At 39.9% G+C, this 18022-nt stretch overlaps 2 protein-coding genes across 2 annotated transcripts in view; one reads left to right on the top strand and one right to left on the bottom strand.

Annotated features, from left to right (window-relative positions):
- CMSS1 (cms1 ribosomal small subunit homolog) overlaps positions 1–18022 on the top strand; it is a 252196-nt gene that overhangs the window by 59219 nt on the left and 174955 nt on the right. Inside the window, exon 2 of the mRNA XM_086623861.1 lies at positions 5482–5497. Within this exon, the coding sequence (XP_086479987.1) occupies positions 5482–5497 (16 nt within the window). The remainder of the gene's footprint in view (positions 1–5481; positions 5498–18022) is intronic.
- FILIP1L (filamin A interacting protein 1 like) overlaps positions 1–18022 on the bottom strand; it is an 86498-nt gene that overhangs the window by 54400 nt on the left and 14076 nt on the right. The gene's annotated exons all lie outside the window — the stretch shown is intronic.

Here is an 18022-nt window from a genome sequence, read left to right as displayed (position 1 = left end):
AGACTAAGGAATGAAAGGTTTCAACAGTATAAATAGTTGACAGTAATTGAAACAGAAACTCACCTTTTGAGATCATGATCACCTGGTCAGAGTTTTTACATTTATGGTTGATTCCCACCCCCATCCCCTCCCATCCACCCCCCCGAATAGGAATTACAAATTCCTTTCCCTTTCCTCCCTTGCCCTTCTAGGAATCCAAAACATCCTAATTTCATTTTTTCATATTTACTTATGTGTATTTAGTGCACAACAACAGCCATTGCCATTTCATAGTGACTTGATAGTAGGGAATAAAAAGATCACCTAAAGTAACTTTAGTAAAATTCGCTTTCCTAGTATTTTTTTGCTAATTGCAGATAGAGGTTTTCTGGCCTTTTCAGAATGTTACTAAAGAAAAGGAAAAAGGAGATGTGAAATGTAGTTTTGTTTTTAAGAGAGAAATGCCACACATTGCTGTGTGTAACTCATTTTATGGAGTCTGTAGCTTTTCTTATTTGATGCATATCCTTGGAGATAAAATTTTATTTTATTTGTTGCACTTGAAGTAAGAGCTCCTGTTTAAAAAAACAGCCAAAGTATAAAGGTTTCAAGCTGTGCCATTTTTTACTCAAAAAGTGTTGCAGCTCAAAAAGATAGTGGTTGAGAGTGTAGCATAACCTTCTCTACATGTAATCTTTTGTGTGTTTTGTTGACAGCGGCAAATAGAAGACAATCTATAAGCATTAAGCTTAGCCAAATCTAATCTTATTTGATTGGAAAAGAAGAAAAATTGCAAAATCACATAACAGATTCCTAAATGATCTTTTTGATGAGAAATGACAGGTCAAACTTTCTTGTATTCTTATGAGAGGGATAAGCAACTTATGGTGCAGGTGCCAAAGCTAGCGTCGGAACACCTTCTGGAATGGTGTGCGGCAGCACCAGGGAGTCCCCTTTGCCTCCTGACTCTCACAGCTTCAGTTGTTTCTTCCTCCCAGGCAGTGTATTGCCAGTACAGATTGTAAGAACAAAAGATAAACGAGCAGCTTGCAGGGCTTGTGTTTCCTACAGCACAGTCTATAAGGAACACTGTGCCAGACCTCATCCCAAGTTTGTGCATTTAAGGATAACTTGAGGCTTTAGGTTGATAAATACCTCTTCGCAATTTCTTTCTCCAAAACCTCATTTCAGATCAGGAGAGCCAGTCTGTGACCATCAGGGTTGGGCATGACCTGCCAGAACACTTCACCAGGCTTTTTTTTCTTTTATCATAGAATGGTTAGAGTTGGAAGGAACCTTAAAGATCATCTAGTTCCAACCTCTGTGCCATCCCACTTCCAGGGATGCTGCAGCCACAGCTTCTCTGGGCAACCTGTTTCAGTACCTCACCACCTTCATTGTAAAAATTTTCTTCCTTCCGTCTGATCTAAATCTCCCTCCTTTCAGTTTAAAGCCATTGCCCCTTGTCCTATCACTACACGCCCTTGTAAAAAGTCCTTCTCTGGCTTTCCTGAAGGCCCCCTTTAGGTACTGGAAGACTGCTATAAGATCACCCTGGAGCCTTCTCTTCTCCAGGCTGAACAGCCCCAACTCTCTCAGCCTGTCCTCATAGCAGAGGTGCTCCAGCCCTTGGATCATCTTCGTGGCCCTCCTCTGGACCCACTCTAGCAGCTCCATGTCCTTCTTGTACTGAGGACTCCAGAGCTGAATGCAGTATTCCAGGTGGGGTCTCACGAGAGCAGAGTAGAGGGATAGAATCACCTCCCTCGACCTGCTGGCCATGATTCTTTGGATGCAGCCCAGGATACGGTTGTCTTTCTGGGCTGCCAGCACACATTGCCGGCTCATGTTGAGCTTCTCATCCACCAGCACTCTCAAGTCCTTTTCCTCAGGGCTGCTCTCAATCCATTGTCCACCCAGCCTGTACTTGTGCATGGGATTGCCCCGACCCACGTGCAGGACCTTGCACTTGGCCTTGTTGAACTTCATGAGGTTCGCACGGGCCCACCTCTCAAGCCTGTCTAGGTCAGGTCCCTCTGGATGGCATCCCTTCCCTCCAGTGTGTCCACAACAGCACACAACTTGGTGTCATCTGCAAACTTGCTGAGGGTACACTCGATCCCGCTGTCCATGTCACCAACAAAGATGTTCAATAGCACTGGTCCGAGTACTGACCCCTGAGGAACACCACTCGTCACTGGTCTCCACTTGGACATTGAGCTGTTGACCACAACTCTTTGAGTGCGACCATCCATCCAGTTCCTTATCCACAAAGTGGTCCATACGTCAAATCCATGTCTTTCCAGTTTAGAGACAAGGATGTCGTGTGGGAGAGTATCAAATGCTTTGCACAAGTCCAGGCAGATGATGTCAGTTGCTTTTCCTTTATCCATCAACTCTGTAAGCCCATCATAGAAGGCCACCAAATTAGTCAGGCAGGATTTGCCCTTAGTGAAGCCATGTTGGCTGTCACCAATCACCTCCTTTTTTTCCATGCGCCTTAGCACAGTTGCCAGGACCATCTGTCCCATGATCTTGCTGGGCACAGAGGTGAGACTGTCTGGCCTGTAGTTCCCTGGGTCTTCTTTTTTCCCCTTTTTAAAGATGGGGGCTATGTTTCCCGTTTTCCAGTCAGTGGAAAATCATTCCTTAAGGGAAGGAGTCCTCTGTGGGCTTTATGGATTGTCCTGTTGGCCTCTAGTCCCTTCTCTGCTGTCCTCCTCTGTGAACATGTTGGAGGGCATGTGCGTTGTAGGGAACACCAGCATTTTGGTCATGTGATGCAGTCACACCACCTTTCATGAGATGTTAGGGAGACATGGGGTCTGGATGTCAAACAGCCTCATGGCAGATTTTGTTGGCCTGCTCTGGGAGAAAGGCTAGGCACTTTTGCTGCAATTTAGTAGAACGGTTTCTTCTGTTGTTCTGTGTTTAATTTGTTTCTTTACTCTGTCCTTGAGCTTTCTTGACTCCTTTTCACACCTGCTTCTGGGTATGGTTCCAAGGCATTTACAGTTATTTAGAATAAGTTATTGGATACCTAGGAAGTACCTTTCTTCCTGTATTAGGAAATATCCTAATTTGGTTCAGTACTCTTTACAGCTTGCTGATGTGATGGTCTCAGTACCACATAAGCTGGCTGCATGAAAGCATGTGTGTACGTTTGTATGTATGCAGAGACAGTCTCCCTTTAGTCCTGATGCAGATTTCTAGAAAAGATCTCAACTTTGGTAAGGCACTAAGTAAAGTGCTCCTTCCCAGGAGAGGGAGGGTATTGATAATGGCTGTGAAAAGGCTGGCTAGAAGCTACAGGGGAGTTTTGGTGGCTCTGACTTGTATTCCAGACCATCTAATAGAAGTTGTAGGTGGAGGCCATGAGGCCTGTCTCTGTTAAGCTGGTGGCTGAGATAGAGGTAGAGCTGAGCAGATGCTGTCTCAAAGAATGGGATGTTGCCTGTGTGACACTTGTATGTACACCTGTAGAGTGGGACAAGCATGAAAGGCACGTCTCAAAGGATGAGGACAGCTGCGCAGTAAGAAATCTTGCCCTATGGTGAACTCTCCAGCCTGTGCATCTTTCCTCTGCACAACTGATGAAATGTTGTATTTTGAGAAGCATCAGTATTGTCCGCTCCTTAGAGCTTGTGTGGTGTCTTGCATTTCTCAAGGTGCAGAATGAAAGAAACCACGTTCAAGGAACAGCCACAGTATATTCTGAAAGGCATTTGTATAAAATGGCCCAACCTCCTTTTTGGGCCTAAATAAAACTTAAAAATAATGATATGTGGTGAAATCAGAGCCTACATACTACCGTGTTAGGTCACTTATTCTAGCATAACACTGGGACTCTTGACAATGACTGATAGAGGATGCCTCAGAAGAGTGTAGGTGCCAAACTGTAGGGTAAGCAGGAGCAGAATATTTTGTTCTGCAATAGCGTCCCATTTCAATTTCTAAGAAAAGATACATTTGATCTCAAAATAATAACTTTCCCTTCTGTTTCCTGCTTGCTGATGAATCCTCAGAAACAACTGTTAACAATTTTCATGTCTTTATTTTGCATCTGAAAGCTCAGCAGAATTTCCTAAATTCTTGGGCTCAGAAATTTCTGGTGAAAGTGAACGTCATAACCTGATTGTCGTTGAAAGAAACACAAATATCTGATATACTTTTCGTTTTGGAGTTACTGTGTTTTTATTAATAGAGGCTCTCTTTCTCCATAATGTGAGATAAACTAAAGAATAGTTTCTGAACAGCCTTCACTCTCCATTCATGATGTACTGTGTATGATGCATTTGATTATGTCCTCTCTTTAATATATAAAACGAGAAATCCTGCAGAGAGAGTAGACAGATGGGTGAATGTGTATGTATAGGAATTTTACTGAATACGGACTTTTCAGTTCAAAGATGGAATGCACTAAAGAACATCAGATGTGCAAAACTGTCAAATAAAATGTATCTCAATATACATATGTGCAAAAATATGGGCATGTATGTACGTGTGTGTATGTATGTATACAGACCTATGTTCATCTGATGCATAATCATCAGATTCCCAAAAACGTGGTGACGAGAGAGGACCATTTTAGCTGATGTCAAGACAATGTGCTTTAGTAATTTCTCCGTCCCTGGAGAGCTTATTAAACACTACACAAAATGTCTCTGAATGTAGCTGATTGAGTGTTTTAAACTACTCACTTTCGTTTGGCTCCTGGCCAGCTTCTCCTCGCAGAGGGCTACGGCAAACCAAACCTGCACTTTGCACTGGCTGTGGTAATACACCGTGTGTTCTGCTGGCTTCTCGGCTCAGAGTTTTTATAAAGTAAACATTCAAACAAAGCTCAGGTCCTTACTGTAAACACGTTTTGTAACTCTAAACTTTGCCAAACAGTTAGAAATCAAATAGCGATTGTATTTTTTCCCCTTCCCGTGAAAATGTCATCATATATTTTTCCTTTCCTTTGCTGATAAATAGGGATATCTCAACTTGAATAATGAGAAAAGACAGGAGTAATCTAAGAACTTTTTTTTTCTTTCTCACATTTCTTTTTTTTTTTTTTTAACCCTGTGGGTTTAGCACAAATTTCCTAGCCATTTTATCTTTTACTGCCAAGTGTGTCCTTGTGAGAATTGACACAATTTCCACCATACATTCCATATCCACTTGTCACTTACCACTTGCTCCAAACTCAGAGTGCAGAATGGAAGTTAGAGTTAGTGGGCTTTATAAAATCTTTAATTTCCAGATATTTCTGGGACTTTGTTGTTTGATTTGGGGGGGGGGGGGGGGGGGGGGGGGGGAGTTGGTTGTTTTTCTTTTCCATTTGAATGCTGAATTCATTTTCCTCCAAAAGGGTGTGTGTTCCTCCTTAAGAACTGAGATGTGAAGTGTGATTGTGTAAACAGAAGCAGAATGGCAAGCAATCTGAAGGGGCAGACACCAGAGATGTGAAGCAGTTAAGCTGAGTCAGTCATTGGTCAATACTGGCTCATCGGGGAGAGGTACAAGAAACTGTGTTTTGAATGTAGTAAACAGCCCAGTAAAGATCGATCTGTCAACTGTCAAGTTGCCTGTTCAAAGAGAGGTTACCGAAAGGAGTAGTGACTCTAGCTGAGTTACCTACGAGTTACCACTCTTGGAATGGGATTTTAGTCCATATGAAGACACCTATCTTCAGTCATCTGAGTGGAGCTGTCATGAGTATATTTCCCTGGACAGTGATGGGTGCTTAGGTGCTTGTCTCACAACAGAGGCATCTGAACAAAGTCTCTTACTTTAGATGTCTTCATCTATGAGCTGCATCATGCCTTTAATGTCAAATGTGGAACAAAGTTTACATTTTGTTTCTCAGTGTAATTTACAGCTGCATTCGAAAGCAGAGAGGGGAACGTGAGCACTCGGAGGGCAAAATTTGCTCCATGTTAAGTAAGCTTACTAAAAGGTGAGGTAATATACTTGTTGTAAGATGGTCTGAGTATCTTCTATAAGAATGGAGAAACAGCAATGTTATCTGAAGAGAAGTCGAAGGTTAGGATTGTTTTTGGGCTGCAACCAAAAATACATGTTTGGCCGTAATGATTGCAAAAATAACTAATTTTTATAGAGCTGATGACAAGAACCAAAAAGAAATTGAAAGATTTTAATACTAAGGACTGAAGTACCTGAGGACAGGTAGATCAAATAGAATAAATTTATTAAAAAAAACCCACAACAATGTACAGTGCTTTCATAGGAATGTCTGCTTAGAATGTACTTTATGAACTGTATCACTTAGTTATTTGTACTCTCTTGTCTTATGTATTTGTCCTGAATGCAAGTGAGTAAGACTTGGCACCAGTAATGACTTACGATGATGTGTTGTCGTTCCCTTTTATGCTTGAGGAAAGTGAGATGTTTGTGTTCAATAAGGAAGTGTAATGACTTTTTCAGTGTTATACAGCAAATTATCAGTTTTTCCCTTTCCTGCTGTAATTATAACAGCTGAACAAACAAGATAACATGAGAAGTTGTTTCTTAAAGAATTAAGGTAGAGGTCTGGATGCTATGAGAAAGTGGAGTGGTGTTCAAATGGTTCAGGATGTTTTTTTCTGCATTCATGGTCTCAGTGTCTTCTTGTATTGGGATCTAAGAACTCTTATGTCCGAATTCTTGAAGATATTTCAGTATCTGAAACATTCATCATGTATATTTTGCCTTATCGCATTTGTTTGTGGATTCAACTAAAGAGCACTTGTGATATGTTCTCTCTAGCTTTTTTCAAGGTAAATGTAATTGAAGATATTTTTAGTATTTTTCTTTTAAAAACAAGCAGCCTCTCCCTCTCTTCTTGGAGCTCTGCTTTGCTGGGAATAATTTTTTAAAGTGTGACTGTTCCAGGGAGCCTCAGCATCTTCGTTCCTTTCCCTGTTATTGTTACGAACTGGCTGCAGTTGTCTGAGAGGGTGAAGGCTACATACCTGAGCTCTTTTCAAACTATAACCCCACATGATATTACTTATTTCTTGAAAATTTGACTAAATGTTTCATTATAGATATTTTCAGGAGACTTACGAATGGATTCCTATAGTCTCATTCTTTGATTTTCAGGAAGAAAAGAAGGAAAAAGTGAAGATTATGATGTTCTACAACTATCCAAATATTCATCTTTTGCAATAGCAAATCAAGATTCTGATTTTACTTCCTCATTTGGGTGCAGTAAGGATAGGCAGCTGTTTCTGTGAGGTTTGTAAAAACAGCCTTATTTGCTGTGGAAAAAAGCTGTTTGCATCATGAAACAAAATAAATTATGGAAGTTTGTTTCATGGCTCGATTTTTTTTTAGTGTCCAGTAATGTGCAAGCTACTAGGCTTTCCTCTCTGTTAGGACGAACACGAAGTTTTCCTGCGATGTACTTTTATCGAGGTCAAGCTAGGCTCTTGCTTAATATCCTGGACACTAAAAGATGGCATTTCATTTGAAATTAGTTGAGGGATAAGAAAATAGGATGATGATGGGTAGGCACACAGCCATAAGAAACAATTAAAAATTGGCCTTTGTAAACATCTGTTTCAAACAATTTTAAGTAACTAGTCAGACCCTTGAGTTTTGTTTTGATGGACATCAGAGTGCATGAAAAACATACTCATGCCGGGAAAGGGGTAAATGAAGGCCATGAGCTCAGTTAGTCTTGCCTCAGTGCAGATACTGGGATTAACAGGAGGATAGAAGGGCAAAGCATTACACAATTTAAGGACAGATGGGGAAGGAGAGCAGACTTGGCACATGATTCTGCTTGCCTCCAACTGGCTGGAGTGTTTTGTGTTTGCCTGATATCTGTCAGTTTTCTTCATTATAGATTCTCCTAATTGGTTGGTGAATCAAATGAATTGGTCTTGAGTTATTCCTGCAATCTCTTGTTAAAGACCAGTGCTGCCTCCCATTTCTCTGGCTTTTTTAAGGGAGAAGTTACTCACCGGCTAACGGTTCATCAGTTTCTCACGCAAGTTCTTTTAGACCACTTAAATGCTGTTTAGTCCTGGTAAGGTGCTCGTAAGTTCCTTGCTTTATGTTGTACAAATTTCCTCTAAAGCTTTTTCTGTTATCGCTTCAACTTCAGATGGCTTCGCAGACTTTCTCCGTAAAGAGAGTCTAATGTGAAAACCTCCTTGACTTCCCACACAGTGGAATCCGATGCTGTTAGTTAGGGAGCAAGACAAATGACAAAGAGCTAAGGTTGTGGCAAATGAACCAAATTAATTTTATGCCTCAGTGTGCAGAGGAGAAGGATGCCGAGAGCAATTGAGTGTTCTCCACCTTCAGTAGGATGCAGGCTTCCCACTTTTGATGGATGGATTTTAACATACCAGCATTTCTGTTTCTTGTAGGTTATCTTTATTTGCACATATTTTCCTTTTTGAGATGTCTGTCTTAATTTATTTTATTCTTGTTGGCTTTGAGGAGAGTATTTTAGTTGCTTTTGATTTGCTGATACATGGAATCTGCTTGTTAAATTGTTTCTGTGGTTCCTTCAAGGGATTTACTCTTTTAGATGCTCTGTTTAATTAGTTTCCATTAGTGTTATGTTTATCCCACTTAAAGCTAGATATGATAGTTATTTTTTTGTTTTCTTCCCTCAAACAGGTTGAATTTGAGAACTTACTCATCTTTGGCTTTTCAATATCCACAGTGTGGACTAGTTCATGGCTCTAGTGGGAACAAAAACCATAACTTGCTCCTACTATTGAAATTTATGACTAGAAGCTTTACAAAAAGTTCAAGTATTTAAATAGCTAGTCTGTTACACTCTATCTAGCATGATGTTTATCCAGCATGTAAAAATAACGGCAGGTTCCCTTTATTTCTACCCTTTCTGCCTCTCGTCACTGTGTGGTAAATGTCATTATTTTGGATTGATGGTCAGTAGTCTAGCATTTGTATGATTATCTCTGTAGATGCGCACAGGAAGTCTGGACATGCTTTTACAGAGTTAAAGACATTTATCTTATTTCACTCTCTGCTTTTCTGCTTCCTTTTTTTTTTTGTTATAGCTGTACAGTTCCTACATCAGCATAATTATTTAAATCAGAATGAGATCTAATTTAGCAATAACCATATTCCTCTGAATGTATTCTTCTCACACACTTTGAGAAGTGTGTCAACGTTTAAAACTAGACAGTCTAGTTTTTAGGTTGGATTCTTGGACTTGCGTTTGTATAGGAGCCCTTGCACCCTTGTTCTTTGACTGTCTTTTTTTTTTTTTTTTTCTTTATTAAACTCTGCTTGGTTTAAATGCTGTTTGGTTAGATAGAGCTTTGCTATTTCCTGTCAAACTTTGTTAACTACTTTAATGCTTTATTTCCAAGAATACAGAGTTTTAATGATTGCATCGCTAATTGATGTGTCATCCTGAACTGTGTATGCCTTTGCACCTGCCAACTTTCTGCCAAGTTTAAACAGTCTTCATCTTAATTTTAAGTTTAAATACCAGCAGCCTATTTTTGTTTTATTTTAGGTAGAGTTTGTGCATTGTATTCCAAAAGTCTTTCCACAGTCTAATAGAACTGAGCCCTTTCTTCCTGCATCATTTTCGCAACTACTTACTGAAATGCTACTTTACTGCCTGAACCTGGACTTTGGTACTAGGACCATTTCAAAGGTGCAGCCATGGAGACAGTCTTGTAGTCAGGTGGCTAAAAATGTAATTTTGTCTCCAGGTACTTTGCAAATGCCTTTTTATGTTGTTTGTTTGGTTGGGGTTTTTTTAATCATGAATGGCTCCTTCTCAGTTTTCTCTAAGAAATGCTCTGAATGCCTCTTGGTTATCATAAAACAAACTATCTTTGCTTTTAGTAATCAGAATAGCCAAGGGCAAGACTGTGTATACTGTTTTGAGACTCAGATCTTTGTGTACGTAAGTGTTAAACAGCACACTTTAATGAAATGCCGGCAGTGAAATCTGAAATGATATGACACTAACTCAATTTTAAGATGGGTTACAGACAAGAAATTTAGACCAGACTAATCTTAAAATTTGATAATGCTTATAAGCATGTGTGGAAAACAATGTGATCTATAAGTTGTAAAAAATAAGTATTTTATTTTATGAAACTAGTAAAAGCTCTGTTGTTTGGAATGCCTTCTTTTCTTTCTTTACACTGGAATGCTTTCTTTTCTTTCTTTGCATCTGAAGTTAATACAAAGCTAAAGAAGACGGGAATTCATAGAGGTCAAGATCTTGAATCTGTAAGGTCCATTCCTTCAGTAAAACTCTGTTGAATTACACACCGTGCTGTTGGATGTTCACTGTTGCAGGAAACAATGCTTTCCAAAATGGTATTTTAAATCTCCTTACCCTTTGGTAAACTGAGGGCTCAGGAAGCTAAATTAGCTCAGCATTTGTGCTCTTCTGTAGGTTCAGTACTGTATATTTCAACTGTCTTTTATTTCCAGGCCAAATACTGCGCTCAGGGAGACCTAAAGTGCACAGACGATAACAATAGTGTTCACTGTCTTTTCAGGAGAGTTGAAGTCTATAAACTGTGGGTTTACTCATCAGTCAGAGCTACAGTGTTGGCTGTTAGGTTGTGTTCAGAGACCATGAGAAAACTGGGTTCTGCACCAAAGATGATCTACATGAGGCTGATATTTCAATGAGAGTTGTGGATGACTAGCAATTAATAACAAAGATTTATGGATGTGGTGCTGGGTTACAATGGTGACGCTTTGATGAGCATGTTTACAAGGTCCTTTGAGTTTTAATATAGTGGTTTTCATTAAGTTTATTTAAAATCTATCATTTTTATTGGCTATACTTAAATCTAAACTATAAGGATTTTGAAGGTTTATAGCAAACTTAGAGAGATATAAAAAGTTAAGTAACTTTATCCAGTGAGTGTGTTTATCCAAATATGTCATCAAACTTCTCAATTTCCTTTTTAGAAGGCCAGTTAGGGACAGACTGACTCATTCTCCTGTCTGACAGAACGTAAAGACATCCAGAGTTTAGCTGGCAAGACTATTGAAAAAAAGGGAGAATTTTAGGGCTTCAGGGAGTGTGTCTTGCTTCTCAGTTCCCCAGTTGGATGTAAAATAAAGTTTTCAAATGAGGAACATGGGAAATCTTGTCTAAACATCTGAATAAATGATGTCGCAATTTCCTGATGACTTAAACGCAAATCTTAGGATCTGAACATTCCTAAAAGTCATCTTAGTAGTCATAAATGTATACGTCAGAATAAGGTTTACAGTGCTAAGAATTTCCCGATAACCCTAAAATTCTTAGCATACAAATCAAACTGAAGGGAGAGGAGGGTGCACGGTCTCTATTTCTGCTAAGTTTTATTTCCTTTTCTGTGGGATTGTCTGATTTTGTTCAGTTTTTTTCTCAGGTCGTGAGAAGGAAGGAGACTAGCACTGCGTGTAAGGAAGTGCAAGTGATGTGGTAACAATTACGATTGACTGAAACGGAAGGATAATTCAAGAAAACCGCTGTTCTGTTACCTGTACCCTGATAACGTCTGTTGGGCATGTGTCTTTCCCCAGTGGCTTGAAGATACTGTGAATCAAAGTGCTGAGACTAAGGAATTTCCCAGTAGTGTAGAAGAGGCAAGACTGGCTGGTTTTAAAAGTGAAGAGCTCTGTTCAAGTTGCAGTTTTTTAATCAGCTCTCCTAATTTCAAGTGAAACTTGTAACTGAAATGTATTGGCAAGGAAGTAAGTGAGACATTGTTCCAAAAAAAACGGTTTTAGTGATTTTCTTTTCTAGTGCCATAACCTGATGCTGTCTCCGCTGAAGCTGCTAGGAGTATCTTGGGCAGAGAATAGAGCAGACCTGTGCAAGGTATATCTTGTCAAGCTCATATGCTCATTTCAAAGCAACCATGTTTGTGGGTTCAGTGAGTTTCCCTTCTTCTCCAACACTCTTGGCAAAGGTAGAGTCTGGGAGAAGGCAACTGATGCTAGGCCAAATTTGGCAGACAAATCGGTTATCTGCCTGGGTATTTTCAGTGTTATTGTCCCTTTGGCACTTTTAATTTCCTATTTCGAAGGGGAATAAAACTTTTCTATGGCAAAATACTTCTCTCCCCTTTCAGTAGCCTGATCACAATGACCCCATTGCTATTGTTGGGTTTTGTTTTTTGGTTTGTTTTTTTTTTTCCTGCTTGAAAATTAATATTGTTGATGTAAAGTGATGGTTCAAGAGCCTTTAGTGCTGGAGCTGTCTTGTTGTCAGTATGCCTGTACCAGCTCTAGCTTTTACCCATTGTGTTCACAGGCACAAACTTTTCTGTGGGAGGTGAAGGGACTGGCTAAGTCTCTCTGCCTGCTCCGTCTCTGGAGTTCCTTCAAATCGTGCCTTGCAGGGGCCATTCTGTCCTGTTTTTATCCCACGGGCTATGCAGTTGAGACCTACTGCGAAAGGGGAGTGGGCAGTTCTCCATTCAGAATCGTCTTTAAGCAGCAGGCCTTGCTGCAGGCCACTCGAACTCTCTCTTAGGGTTTTATCTGCTGTGGATCTCAGCTGGATCTGTGTGACCAAAATGGGTGCCTTAGGGTTCTTTTTCAGTCGTAGCCAAGTATCTGGAAATCCTTCAATAGAGTAACAATCCTATCAGGAAGGACTGTATTGAGTTGTTAAAAAGAATAAATTGTGGAATGAGTAGAAAAGTATAATTTCGTTAATGACAATGCAGCTTTTATAAAACAGTTCTACAGGGACTGAGACCTTTCTGCATTTTGAACATTTGAAATAAAAACCAAAATTGTCGACTGTATGTTTGGGGAACAACCCTCTGTTGCTGGGGATGAGACTAAATGATTAAATGTTTTTTCTTGTATCTACTTCCTATTACTCCCATTTTCTACTGTGAGCTATCCACCTGTCCTGTCCCCCACATATGGGAGTCCAAACCAGAAATTTTAAAAATGAAAGTTCAGATGTCCCTCTTGACCTTTTAGTTTATTTCTGAATTTATACATGTTCTGTGGCTTTTTTCTAAACTTCTCAGCTGAAAAATTCAAATATTGAACATACTTTTGCAATGTGTTCACACTTTTAGTCTTCGGACACTAAATAGGTTCTGTGTTACCTTGTCCAAGTGTTTTCCTGAAAGGTTACACAGTCTGCATTTCAGACTCAAGGAACAACAACAAAAAAATGTACTTACACGAAAGTCAAAATTATCATGTGAGAAGATTTTGGTGTTTATTTTTAACAATTTTTTCCAGTAATCTCTGTTCTCAACAGATGTAATGCTGCAGATTTTCTTGTTTATTCTCTGTTTAAAATTATCTGTCTTAGCCAGGAGACAGAGGCTGTAACATTTTTCTTAAATGGCTTCAGTCTTCTTTGCATGCTTTTTCATATGGATATATAATGCTCAGAGATTTTGTAGCTGGGCATAAGTGCATTGGAGCCCCTAGAATGCCATGGGAAATCTGGTTATGAGTTTAGAGAGCAGGTCTGGGTAACTGGTGTGTGACCTGCGTTCTCAATTCTCACGGCCATTTTCTCTTGCCTGTTCTTAAGATATGAAACTAATTATAGTGCATATAAGTCACTTCAATTTTTCTGTCACGAGAAAGATCTTAACTTCATTGAGTCTTCTCCTCCTCCACACTTGAACAGGAGTATAACTTTTCCCATAGCAATGGTTTGTTCCGGAAACTTACGATAATGTCAAACTTTCTATCTCAGAGAACGATTTATAGATTTTTCTCTCTGATGTTGTGTGTTTTCTTTTCAAACTCCGGTTACAAAATCCTGTGCCAACTTCTCCCTCTCTCACAGCCCCACCCTGCACTGAATCAGAAGAGCACCATGTCTTTTTTTGGTCACAGACCTTGGTGCAGTCATCCCCTTCTATTGTTGCTTATGATTAGACTAGTTATGCTGTGCTGCACATGGAGCAGTGCACTCAGTCTTATTTGGAAATGTAAATTGGTGACTACAGCGAGTGCCCCATTACTGAGAGCAACGCCTCACCATGAGCATGTTTGGCCAGTGCTTCATCGTCCACGCTGGTCACTGGTTAGGTTCCAAACAGAGTATACGGAGTTGGTGTTGGTTTTCGAGAGCCATAAATATTCTGAGACTGGCCAGCTTAGGAAGATCATCTTTCCCTTTGAGCTCTGACACTACGGTTGAAAGTGCTGACCAGAGCTACCACCAGCATGGTTTTCCCTGATCATCCCTTTCAGGAGAATTTACACCCTTCTGCAAAGAGGGCATATGGCAACGGCCATTGCTTTCCCTGCTCATGAGGGGAGAGGGGGTAGCAGTGTAAGAGAACGTTGTTTGACTAAGGTTTTGAATTGTGTCCTCCCTGGCCTCAAAGTACACAATGATAGTATCAGTTGGTAGTCATGACAGTGTGCCTGAAGCAGTGAACAGACATCTTACGTGCTCAGAATTTAGAGAAATTAAACATGAGCCTCTGGCATTCCACCAGTGTTAGTGGAGTTGTATGAGAAATGTCTATCACCTAGATTTTGCATCTGCTTGCTGATACAGTAGATGAAATAATTTAGAATTGCACCATGGATCTAGAGAATTTCTCTGTTGTGTTAACACTGAGCTGAAAGCCCTGTTTCTATTTGTATTTATTCTTAATCTTTGCTTTGAATAAGCATAATGTAACCTTATTTAACAGTTTTGGGGTTTTTTAACCCCTTTGTTAACCTGGATTTTATTAATTTATTTACTTTAAGATAAAGCGTTTTAACCCTCCACTATGCACAGAAACTGTTACAGAAATCTTTGAATCCTCAAATTTTGACAAGGGTTTGATTTCACACCATCTGTTGAAAGTGATGTGGTGCAATGGTACATAGTTGTTCACGTACAAGCATGGGGTCGTTAACCTGTATACCTCACTTCCTTGAGTCCTTCTTCGTGCCTCAGAGGTGTTATTAGTGGGTCTGTCCCGTTGGGGTGTCATGCAGAGTAAGAACGCTAAGGTTTTGCTTGTGGTGGGTCTCTCTTATTCACCTACAGAGTGCTAGATACCCATGGAAAAGGTCAAACGGACAGAGATCTGGCATCCGTTTCACAACTTGCAAGACATAGTCTCAGGCATATGTAATATATGTAACTCATTGCCAGAGAGCTAAAAGGAAATGATTGCATTTGAGTACAATGCAATCTACAACAATAGTTCAGTGTGCATGAAATTAAAAACTGCTGCTAACACATGGAGAATAAATAAGTCAACAGGGTTTATTTTTACTGTAGCTTTCTATAGAGATAAGATCCTGCTTCTTATAATATTTAATTGACTTCATTAAGAAAACCAGCAAATATTAATTATACCCACTGTTATAGAAGATTGACTTTTCCAGAGCTAGGCACGCAATACATTGTTATTCCAGTGTGTGAATATGTCAGAATCAAAGTACAGCGATGTTACGCTGGCAGCACACTAACACGCTTTGCCTTTTCGCCAACATGGTTCCTTCTCTTCTTGATGCCCTGTTCGAGTTTTCAAGCGTTGCTCACTTCACCCTCTGTGTGGAGCAATTACTTTTAACCGTCACGTCAAAAAACCGAACCCAACCAAACCACTTAACCTAGAGTGCTCAGTTTTATGAAATCACAGTTCTTACCTACTCCATACCTGAGCAATATTATAACATAATATGGTTTAATTTTGATATGTTTTTAACGTGTTGTTTAGCCTGGGACAGTAAGAGTGTGCTGTAAAGGTACACAAGAGGGAATACATAGCCTTAATGCAGTAATGAGAGTGCATTCAGCGAAGAGACAGAGGAGTGAATTAGCTAATGTGGAAATGATAAAATAATATTTCTGAAATGAGGGCCTGGAAAAGGCCCTGGATGGACAGAAACATATGTTTGGTTTATTAGTGTGGGATATATTTTGGGTTTTTGTGGGTTGTTTGGTTTTTGGGTTTGATTTTGGGGGTTTTTTTTGGAGGTGCTGTGAAGAAGAATTTGAGACTTAAATGTAGAAAGGCTCAGGTAGAAAATGTGCCTAGGTATGCCAGGCTGAATGACAAGCAGTGTGTCTGTTACCCTAGTTTTAAGAACTGAGGTATTCAAGAGTCTTAAGGATGAAGCGAAGAGCAGGGCGATAAAAGACTGAATTCCCTTCTAGTCTCGTGGAGCTGGGGATGATGGCAAGTTGCTGACAAACAGTGAGATCTGTTGTTGTGGTGGTGGTTGTTGGAGTTGACTTGAGTCATCAGCATAGAGATGATGGCTGGCTTTGAGTTTCAGTTAGGAGAAGCACAGAGTCTGGATGGGTAGAGAGAAGACCTGAAAAATAAGACCTGCGGGGTCCTAGGACAGAGTAGATACAGGTGGACAGTGAGAAGCTTCCAACTCTCAGTACACTGTGGAAATACTTAGAGAAATGAGTCCAGCTGGAGTCACAGAAACTCTGTGGGTAAGATTGCAAGGAAGTGCTGAAAGCCAAAAGATCAGAGACAGTGAAGATGATGGATTAGGTTCAGAGGTTTGTAAGAAGGGAAGTTATTGAGCCTTTAATGAGAGCACTTTCATTTGAACATGGGGCAGAAGCCACACCAGAATGATGCCTACAACAAAGCTGAGGGAAAGAGTCTCCTGGTAAGGATGGCAAAGACTGCATCAGGAGCCCAGGCAGCCAAGAGAATCGCTGTCTTTTAGGAATCTTCAATAGTCAGCTGGACTCAGGGGTCTGAGCAACCCGATCTGACTGTGAAGTTAGCCCTGCACTCAGCAGGTCGTGCTGGAGACCTCCAGAGAGCCCTGTAGCCTGATTCACTCAACAGGGCATCATATTGACTGGCTGACCTTGAGGAGGGCAGCAGTTGGAGCAACAAGCAGAGTTTTTTAGTGTGTTTTATTGAATGAGAAAGACTAAAAGACTACAGTTGTGAGACTTTTGCAGGTTAGGTTCCATTCTTAATGCTTTGTGTATGCTCACTCCTCAGATTAAAAACTTTTATCTTAACACTGAAAATGTCCTTTACTTGTCGTTTTAAGAAGAAGTGTCTGATACAGTGGAATAGAGGTTGTTTGGCTGGCTTAGGTTTTTTGTCTTGCTTAGAGCATAAAGAGTAAGTTTCCTTTTAGGAAATGTTACAATTATATTATATGTAGACAATGGTGTTTTCTTTTTTGAACTACATTCTCTATATGACCTCTGTGAGTGTGAATTCAGAGCTGAACCCAAAACTTATGATGGCTTTCCTCTGTGTAGAAAAAAAACCCAACTCATCTTAGTAGGTGATCCCCAAACTAAAGATGTTATTTATTGCAGCTATACCAACGTGCAAAGTTTTGTGCTAGTATTTGAATTCCTGTGAGCAAAATTTTCATAACTGCCTTTAAAAATCTATTTACGTTGCTTATTAGCAAACCACTATTTTTTTCTGTCCAGTTGAACAACATTCACTTATTTAACCCATGAATGTTCCTAATAAATCTTTTCTCTTTGAATAGTTGGGAGTCTATATAGTATATAGACAGTTTGAAGATGGAACACACCTACACATAGCGAGATTTCTTCCTTTCCTCCAGTTTAATGCTTGTATTCCAAGGTACCTGTGACTGGTTTCTTTCACTCATACCTTCCTGGATTCAGAAAATGGGGAATAACCGTACTTATGTAATATTTAAAACTCCTTGAGATTTGCAGAGGAGAGGGGCTGTGTAAGTGCTGATCATTTTAGTATTTTACTCTTTTGTTTCTTTGTTCTATGTGGCCTGGAGAGTAATATGTAAACGCGTAAATACTTGCATGCATATGCTATGTGTTTTCAAAGTAGGAAGATGCACATCTGGAAAACCTTCTAGTCTCATATTTTTGTTTGTAAAATGTTTCTACAATAGCAGCCTTTATTATTTAGTTGTACTGCTAGAATATAGAATGTGAATAAATGTATTTGGACAAGTAGGTACATTTATCCAATACTGTGGTTCTTCAGGTGCACCCAGTAGTATCTGTATCTAACTCCTGGAGTTCTTTTAGGTTCCTGTGAGTTTGAGTGCTGCTATTTCTTTAGGCTCCAGCAAGAAAATAAAATTTTCCCTTCTAGACTTGGTCTAGTACCATACC

The sequence above is a fragment of the Tauraco erythrolophus genome, chromosome 1, assembly GCF_009769465.1.
Source record: "Tauraco erythrolophus isolate bTauEry1 chromosome 1, bTauEry1.pri, whole genome shotgun sequence".
NCBI classification, from domain to species: domain Eukaryota; kingdom Metazoa; phylum Chordata; class Aves; order Musophagiformes; family Musophagidae; genus Tauraco; species Tauraco erythrolophus.
Note: the sequence above shows the minus strand (reverse complement) of the source record. Positions and strands in the feature narration are given on the sequence as shown.